General features: G+C 35.7%; 3 protein-coding genes across 3 annotated transcripts; 1 reads left to right on the top strand and 2 right to left on the bottom strand.

Moving 5' to 3' along the window:
* Nucleotides 1-550: 550 nt before the first annotated feature.
* On the top strand, nt 551-2,562 carry LOC9300836 (ethylene-responsive transcription factor ERF114). Its single transcript, XM_002866413.2, has 2 exons — nt 551-1,559; nt 1,946-2,562. The coding sequence occupies exons 1-2, from the start codon at nt 1,325-1,327 to the stop codon at nt 2,443-2,445; spliced, it is 735 nt and encodes a 244-aa protein (XP_002866459.1). The 5' UTR covers nt 551-1,324; the 3' UTR covers nt 2,446-2,562.
* Nucleotides 2,563-3,381: 819 nt separating this feature from the next.
* On the bottom strand, nt 3,382-5,094 carry LOC9300835 (mitochondrial import inner membrane translocase subunit PAM16 like 1). The gene is made up of 5 exons (XM_002864713.2): nt 4,720-5,094; nt 4,547-4,598; nt 4,196-4,283; nt 3,889-4,016; nt 3,382-3,787 (listed from the first exon to the last, which is right to left on the bottom strand). The coding sequence occupies exons 2-5, from the start codon at nt 4,547-4,549 to the stop codon at nt 3,665-3,667; spliced, it is 342 nt and encodes a 113-aa protein (XP_002864759.1). The 5' UTR covers nt 4,550-4,598; nt 4,720-5,094; the 3' UTR covers nt 3,382-3,664.
* Nucleotides 5,095-5,272: 178 nt separating this feature from the next.
* Nucleotides 5,273-8,160, bottom strand: LOC9300834. The gene is made up of 5 exons (XM_002864712.2): nt 7,732-8,160; nt 7,289-7,396; nt 7,138-7,212; nt 5,864-6,490; nt 5,273-5,770 (listed from the first exon to the last, which is right to left on the bottom strand). Exons 1-5 carry the CDS (start codon nt 7,927-7,929, stop codon nt 5,510-5,512), a joined length of 1,269 nt encoding a protein of 422 aa, XP_002864758.1. The 5' UTR covers nt 7,930-8,160; the 3' UTR covers nt 5,273-5,509.
* Between the last annotated feature and the right edge of the window lie 1,325 nt (nt 8,161-9,485).

The raw sequence follows: 9,485 nt of genomic DNA, 5'->3' as shown, positions 1-9,485 counted from the left end.
ATAGCTCCACTGAGTAAAAATTAAATACCTCCTTTCGAAACTAGAAACGTGTACACAACTCTTACACTAGCTAGCAATCTAAACAATGTCTACATCCATTTAATCAGTTTCATCATACGATACAAATCATACAATAGTTAAGTACTATATACTGTGCTAATTACTATGTCTACAATATATAATTTTAATCGAGTGTCCACAGTCCACATCTTTACGATAATGTCTTCGGAAACAATCAAAGAGACTTTCAAAAAAACTTCATTTACTTATGAATTCTCATTTTCTAATATATACATGCATATATTTTATCATAATCATCACTTTGTTTAAATCAATTTGAGTGTGTACACAGTTCTTGGATTTAGAGGTTTTAAACCTTCTTTCGTGTTGCAAATTTTAGTCCACGAGTCATTTAAAAAATAGGTTCACTTCTCACGTACGCAAACTCATATGTTCTTTTTTAATTCACTTTCGACACAACAAGGGTGTCGGTTTATTATATTCTAGACATTTCTAATCGCTATCTTCTTGGTGAAGGATGCCGATTTTTGACGAAAAAAACAATGTGTCGGTTTATGTTACATTTACATCTAATTAAGAACACGATAGTGCTTATATAGTTTAAATTATTACTTAAGAAAAACACTATTACTCTATATCTTTCCCTCGATTCCATGAATGTGTTAAACCTTTTTCACAAAAAATAAATGATTAAACAAAACATGAACATGCATGCGCAATTTTCCCCTCTTCTTTATTATTCTTTTCACTTTTGCATGTTTCGTTTTCCCATCTCGTGTAGTATTTTTATAGTAATCTTTATAAAATATCCCCTCTTTTGATATTTAAATACACATGCACTTTCCTCATTAAGAAAAGTTTAACAAACATTCTCATGTAATACATGTCTTCATTTTAAGGCCCCAAAACATTGATCCGTACTGATCGTACGTACAAACATATTTTAAAAATACAATAACCAACACACAAAAACAACAGAATATGCAAAGACAAAAAAAGAAAGAAAAAAAAACTTAAAAACGTATATTAATTTAGGTCATATGTTCACACGTAGAAAGACTTCTCTATAAAAGCCTCAGAATTTTGCAAAACCCAAAAAAAAAAAAAAAACTTTACTCTCTCTTTCTTCATTTACTTCAATCTAATTTCTTCTCCTTATCGTCTTCGTTCTTGATGTTCAAAGATGACATAAAGAAAAACTGACCAACCCTAAACTGTAGTAAATCCTATATCGGATTTTTATCTTTTGGAAAGAAAAAAGGTTCTTTTTAATAGAAAATCTAGCAAAAGAGTGGATCCTCGAATGTATGGGAAGGGGCCTTTTGGAGGCGATGAATCTGAGGAAAAAGAAGAAGATGAGAACCTTTTCCCGGTCTTCTCCGCCCGATCTCAACACGACATGCGTGTTATGGTCTCGGCCTTGACTCAAGTAATCGGAAGCAACTCTCATGACAACATGAGCTCTATTGATAATTATCCTTCTGTGTATAATCCACAAGACCCTAATCAACAAGTTGCTCCTACTCATCAAGACCAAGGTAATATACATGAGCATGTCTATGTTGCGTCTTTTTTTGGTTGAAACTATGTTAAGATATATAGAAATTGTGTGAAAATTTCATATCAGAAGTAAATCTCAAACTTAAATTGACGGTTGTTATTATGCTATGTTTGTTTCATTAATACTCATTTACCAAAAACAACGGTTATTATGCTATTACCAAATGTCATTTTTAACATGGAGATTCTGTTGGTAGTATATGTGTATGGTTTAATTAGTCAGCACCAATATATGTGATGATATACACATGCACTATGAGCATATACAAATTAAGTTTTACATACTATGCAATTATGCATATATGTATGATGACCATACTACACCAAAATTTTATTGATTTTAATTTTTGTGATTTCAATTAAGGGAACTTGAGGAGGAGACACTATAGAGGTGTAAGGCAAAGGCCATGGGGAAAGTGGGCAGCTGAAATCCGAGATCCACAAAAGGCGGCACGAGTGTGGCTCGGGACGTTTGAAACCGCTGAATCCGCAGCCTTAGCTTATGATGAAGCAGCTCTTAAGTTCAAAGGAAGCAAAGCAAAACTCAATTTTCCCGAGAGGGTTCAGCTTGGAAGTAACTCTACATATTATGTCTCCAACCAAATTCCACAAATCGAGCCACAAAATATACCAAACTATAATCAATATTATCAAGATGGGAGTAGTAATGATATGCTAAGTTTTAATTTGGGCGGTGGATATGGTAGTGGTAGTGGATATTCAATGTCCCATGATCATAGTACTACTACTGCTGCTACAGCTTCCTCGTCTTCTGGTGGCTCTTCTAGGCAACATGAAGATCAAGATTATGCCAGATTTTGGCGCTTTGGGGATTCATCTTCCTCTCCTCATTCGGGTTTTTGAGATTTGATAAGCTACTTGTGATGAAGTAATGATATATGCTGTTTTTTGAATGTTTTTGATGAGTGTTATTTTTTGTCCTCCGTTAAGATTTTTCTGAAACGTTTTTTCTTGTTTTTTTTCTTACCTCCAATATATTTATTTGGTCATGACAACATAATCTCACCGATTCGAACCTCAACGCACGATAAATTATACATATTACGTGTGCATAATATTAGCTACTTTAATGTACAAATACAAACATAAGGGCCAATTATGGTGCGATTGAATATCATAGACAAAAAAAACTGTGTCGCTCGCTGTTAACGTTTGAGTTTGACCAAGCTTAAACTCAATGCTAATGATCATATGTTCATATCAAATATTACGTTGACTTTTAAAAAGTCATTCTAAATCAGCATTAATGAATAATGATAGTGTGTGCATGTGAAACACAAAATTCGGCCGTCGACATGTGCACTTGATAGACCTCCAACTTCAAAATTAAAATATAAAATGGCTTCCTCGTTAATTTTTTATTAGGTTGTGTAATTTGTACGATGATCCAAAACGGCAAAACCCCTAATATTCGCGTTCGGAGCGTATAATAGACACCGCCGCAAACTTTGCTAAGCAATCTCAAACCCACTTGGGAGTCTTGGACTTGGACTTCAAAGTCTTTTCACCACTTGGTTTAGTAGCTAGTGCAACTCTATCAGTTTAGTTGACTATCAGATAAAAATATTAAGTATTCCACAAAATACAAAGTGTATTTGAATCTCTTGACTTTATTTTTTTTTGGCAAACGAATATCGCACCGAACTGTATACTTCATCATCAAGTCGTGCAATGCAGCTATGAAGAAGAATTTAACTAAAATAGTAGTGTAATTGTTTTAGGCTAGTAGGAACATGTTTTTCTTAATTGACGATTTTGTTGGTCAATATATTTTGGTAATTAAAATGAAATAGACATATTTTTCAGTTTCAGATAATTCAACTCGACAGACTAGAATTCAACGAGTTTACCTAAGACCTAGAAATGTCAATATTATTAAACAAAAATATCAAGACTTTATCAACGGCCGGTGAGTCGGTTACTGGCCACCTCCGGCCATCACCGACCTTGTCTCATGTCAACTTTTGCGGCTATCTCCACACAATTTCAAACTTGTCGTCTAAAACTAAAACTTGTATCAAAAGATATGTTCCTGATCTGCTCCTAAAGTTTCATTGCTTATTCATACGCTTCTTGTTGAATTCTTCTGGTATGCAGCCTCTAAGCATTCCTTAGCTCTATGGACCTTTGATTGGAGATAAAAGCTTCCGTTCTGCGCATTGCGTTGGAACAATGTGTCGTATTTCTGCAAACATAACATACAATCTTAATAAGAAAAAAGGGTCCTTTTTCAATCAGCAGTAGAAACTATAAACCGCTATTCGGTGTGAAAGTGTGAAGACAAACCTTAATAACCTCGTCCCAAGATGATTTCTCAGTTACACCAAGAATCTGTCTAGCTTCTGGTTCACTTATTATCAACCCTCTCTTAATCTTCTGCGCTGCTTCATGCACAACCCCGGTTTTAGATGCATCTGTAACCATTCCAAACAATGTTTATCAACAATTTTGCAAAGTAACTTACACTTTACTATTTAACAAACACAAAAAAAAAAAAAAACGATTCTTTGATAGATTCATTATTGCCCAGAAACTTTGATAAAGTCATTCTTGCCCAGAAACAAAACAAGAGCATTGTAATAAAAAGACATACTTGCAAGCGCCTGACGATATGCCTGAGTACAAGCCCTGGCTATGATTCCAGAGGTCATCACAAACAAACTTGCCAAAACTCTTGCAGCCTGCACACAATTATTCCATAAATTTCAATAAAACGTTAATCAAATCAGTGAGAATAATTTCTTGCAGCCTGCACACAAATTTAAGAAATTGCTGAAAGATACACTAAAATAAAAAAGAAATTTCCCTATGCATTCAAACAAAAACCAGCTCAACTTTAGGATCTCCATAAGTAATCAAAGGTCACGGAGATGCCACAGCTGTCAATATTTTCGTGTGGACTTTTTGAAACCAAAGAAACAATCGGTCGGGAAACTACACATACCATCGTCAGAGAATAATCAGACCGAAAATGGAGACTTCGACAGACGTAATACCTGAAATGTAAGCAAGGTTTAAGATTTCTCATAACAGAATGCAGAAAAAAAAAAACACAACGTTGGATTAGAAACAGAGACAAGTCGAGTGTAAGGGTGATAATCAACTTGAGAACCTTACCAGGAGAACAAGAGACGGTAATACGTCTATGTTTAATGTATCGGAATCGAGGAACTAGGGGTTCGACGACCACGGTGAACCACACAGTTCTGCGTTCTATGGCGGAGGCGGAGGCGGAGGGAGAAACTCGGAGTTTCAGGTGATATCCTCATTAAGAACCCTAACCGACTTCGGAACGTAGTTTGGGCCTACATGTAAACTTTAGGCCCACTACTTTAAAAACCTGGATATTTAAGTACAACCCCCAAATGTTTCAAGAAATTCTATTTTGGCCCCAATATTTATTATTTGAAGATTTAATGGTGCTTTGATAATCTCAACTTTTCATTCAAACACTTCTACAAAGTATAGTTTGATACAAAGTATATGGTACTGCTCTGACATAACAGATTAGATGGTTCAGTCGATGCAATGTAATTAGAAATATAATGTATATATGTATCATTGTGTTTATTAGATGTTAAGTTGGTTAATCAAACAAAGTCGGTTAACAAATCCTTGTGACTATACCGCAATAGAAGTTAAGTTGGTTAATCAAATTCACATTACTGTATAGTCACCAGGATTTGCTAGGGTCCATAGTTACATAAAACAAAGTCGTTCTTGTTGAACCACCAGTACTTGATCTTCTCAAGAAATACCAAGAGTCATTAAAGTGTAACTAATGGCAAGATAAAAGAGTACTTTTTAAGGTGCTTTCGTAATAAAGAAGCTATTGGATCTCATTGTTTTTTCAGAGCATAGTGAAGATAGATTCTGATGCAATGACTGAGACTTGTGCTTACTTTACTTATCTCCAGGTTACTGTTCTAGCAGAAGGTGACAAACCAAGTGGGATCAAAGCATCAGGACGTGCGGTTTGAGAACTTAACAGTGCTTGGCTCCTAGTCCTTCGGCGATTGTACACCAATGTCTTCTGCTTTGTGTCAGATTGTCTGATGAGTTCTTTAGGTCCCATTGGACTCTCTGGCTCTTGTTGCTTTCTCCTTTTGCTCAGTAGTTCCCAAAGTAGTTTCTCTTCGTGTTCTCGGCTTCCCTCTGTGCCTATACGCTGCATGGACAAAAGGATGAAAAAAAAAAAAACATTTAGTCTTTAGTTAATCATTTGAGCTTTCACAAACAAAACTCATTATCCAAATTATACCTTGCCAGTAATAGAATGTTCAGCTTGTTTCTTCTTCTGACTCGCGGGTAGAAGAAATTTGGCAGATGTTGTCATTCTCTGAACTTGATCTTCAGCTTTTTTCAGCTTTGATAAAGCGTTGATCTTTGTCTCTTCTGCGAGTCTAATCCTTTCTCTAGCATCTTGCAGCTCTCTCCTTGTATCTGAGTTTGCTCTCTCCATCTCATTCACTACATTCATCAGTTGCACACAAGGGCCATGCTTTATTTCAGCTGCCAAGTTGCCTACGTACTTGGTCATCGGGTGACACATATTCATTGCTAAAGCCTGCATAAGATCATTAACACCACTATCTACTGAACCGAGCATTTCGTTGATGTTATTAAATAGGACGCGAAGGAGCTTCACTGTGACAGGGAAAGTGTCATGGTTTTTGCTGTGGACCGAGCTTAGGTAGTAAAGAGATTTCTGGATGAATTCTTGGAAGAAGGTTCTACGATCGTCAACCATCTGCAGAATGTCTTCCCGATGTGAATTCACCTGTGTTTCAATGTGCTTAAGCATATGAACTAGCTGTCTCAGCTGCCCCTTATGCTTGTGCAAGATCTCTTTTCCCGCTGATTCGGCTTTAGCAGCATAATTTTCTACCTACAAAATCATGATACTGCAAATGAACTTCTGCGGAACAAATCCACTCGAGGTAGACAGAATATATATTTAACTGCAAGTTCAAAACCCACATGAAGGTAGAAATGGTTTTTCAAACAGCTTGTGATGTATTTGATTAAATTTGAAACAGAAAGTGTAGAGAAGACAGCATCTAAACAATCCTTATGAGTGTTTCTCGTTCAATCTATAGCAGAAATTGGCAAACATTAACAAGGAACCACCAGAATGAAACTTGACTAGGCACATTACAGTTTCCTCATCATATTTATTAGTTTTGCATTCACTCTATACCAGAACTAGGCATACATATATAAGAAATCACTAAACTAAAACTTGACTAGACAGATACACTTTCAGGATCACATGGTTTGGTTTTACATTCAATAGCTAGTAAAATGAGGCATACTAAATAAGCAATCACCAAAGTAAAGCTTGACAAGACACGTTACAATTTCAGAATCATATTGCTTATTCGCATCACATCTATAGTAGAACTAGGAATACATATGTACAGAATCATCAGAATGACCCTTGCCTAGACACATTACAGTTACAGAATCATATCAATTGGTTCACGTTCAATCTATATCAAAACTAGGCATACATATGTATACTAATAATACTACCTTTGAACTGCGAATTTGATTGTTCAGATCACCAGTCCGTACTCCATTTTGGGCAGTATCCATATGATATCGTTCCTGGTAAAAATAAAGTAAAGATCTGAAAATTGATGAAATTGCATGATCCTAGAAGAGATGATTGAATATAACTCACAGTATTGAAAATAAAGGTGGAGTGTCTCCCTTCACTCTCCATCTCCGACGTTTTCAGCCCAACCAGCTTCATCAAAGGGATCGCCAAAGAATCGAAAACTTCACCTGCCTTTAAATTACGAAAATCTCTATCAAATTCCTTGTAACAACCCAGAATTGTTCAAATCGAGCTTGAATCTACCAAAAACGAGAGAATCCGATAACCTCTCTCAAATTGGTTGCAACACTCAAGAATCATTTCCAATAAAGCTTGAATCTACGAAACTACCAATTTAAAGAGTACGATAACGTCTCTCAAATTCGTTGCAACACTCAGAATCGTTCAATCCAAGCTCGAATCTACCAAACCAGAAAATACGATTACCTCTCTCAAATTCGTATAACTAAGCTTAGATCTACTTCGAAATCGAATCTAGAAAACTAGAGAAGAGGATTTATCATTACTTCGACAAGGCCGAACGCGATCTGCGATTGGAGTTGATGGTACGCCATTTTCACTTTCTTGTTGCGATCGACCAGCGTCGCGAGCTTATCTCGGAGATCTGGCGCCGCCGCTGCTGCTGCAGCACTTTCCTCCGCCGTGTATTGCGCCGGAGGGGCCTGGAATCTCCGTGGATAAAACGCTCTTGGCGGGAACTCCATTGTAGGAGGATATCACACAAGTTGGAAGAGAAAGGATTCGAATTTCAAACAGTCGTTTCTCAATTCTCTCTTTTGTTTTCTTCGTTTGCAATCTCTGACACACAAGTTTATATATCCACGGCCCATCAACCGCCTGGCCCATTATTGATCAACAACTATTAACATTTTTTAATTCCGTAAAATGACCATAAAATTTTATTTATTTGCAACACACCCTAAAATGCTATTATTATAAATAACATGTTTTTTACAAAGTAACGCCATGTTTAAGGGATTTTTGTCACTAATGTCACTTTCTCAGAAAAAATAATCGTTTATGCCACTCTTATATTATATTTTATTTTTTATTTTTCTTTTAATATAAAATCTATAGTAAATGTCAGAAAATCCTTACCCTAATTCAGTATTTACGTACTCTTGTCATTGCCAACCTAACAACATAATTATTTTATCTTCTTCTCTTTCTATTTCATTTTCACGCTTCTCCTCCATCTCTTTCTCCTTCATCTTCTTCTTCTTCTTCTGCTTCTTCTTCTTCTAGAGTTTTCGAATCTTTAACCCTAGATCTCTTCTTCCTCTTCTGAATTTTTCGGATCTTTAACCCTAGATTTCTTCTTCTTCATCATTACCTTCAACGAAATCCTAGATCTCTTTTTTTTCCATGGATCTTTCTTCCATCTCTTCGATCTTCTTATTCTAGATCCATAGATCTTCGTTCTTCTCACATATCTGAGATTAACAACAATACCGATCTAGATTTCTCCAAAATCGGTTGTGTAGTGACGGAGAAGAATCGGCGGTGGAGGAGAATACGCGGTGGAAGAGAATCGGCGGTGGAGAATCGGCGGCAACGACAATGAACAAAGCAAGAATAAACGAATTAGTGAGTGTAACGGCGCTAGGGTTTAAAATTATAATTTTTAAAAATTCTACCATTTGTACCAGTTGTTCCTGTATTAGTTGTACTAGTTGTTCCTGTATCAGTTGTACCATTTGTATTCATTGTACTATTGATATATTTGTACCAGTTGTCCCTATTAATATGTTGGTTGTACCATTTGTATCAATTGTACTATTATATTTACCATTTGTACCAATTGTTCCTATTTATATATAGTTATACATATTTGTACCAATTGTACTATTATATTTCAGTTGTACCATTTGGACCAGTCATCTTACAATCTCTCATCTGTACCAGTCCTTGTTTGAAAAATCGCTAGGCGCTAGTCGGGCGCTCGGCATGGGCCTAGCGATTAATCGGAAAATCGGATTAAAATCGGGGATTAATCGGGGATTAGTTTTAGGGTTATTTTAATATTTTTAAAACATATTAATCCAATATTATTTTTAAAATTGCAGTAAACACATAAAAATGTATTTTTGAGACAAATATTTATGATTTTTATTAAAATATGAACATAAATTATTGTAAAACATTACAAACTCCCAATTCAAATGATTGAATAACAAAAATAAAAAGTTTTTTTATACTGGCAATCTAAAAATAATCGGGGTATGTAAGATTAAGCGGAGAATAATCGGATTAGGCGGGA

This window comes from Arabidopsis lyrata, assembly GCF_000004255.2.
Source record: "Arabidopsis lyrata subsp. lyrata unplaced genomic scaffold ARALYscaffold_8, whole genome shotgun sequence".
In the NCBI taxonomy this organism is placed as follows: Eukaryota; Viridiplantae; Streptophyta; class Magnoliopsida; order Brassicales; family Brassicaceae; genus Arabidopsis; species Arabidopsis lyrata.
Note: the sequence above shows the minus strand (reverse complement) of the source record. Positions and strands in the feature narration are given on the sequence as shown.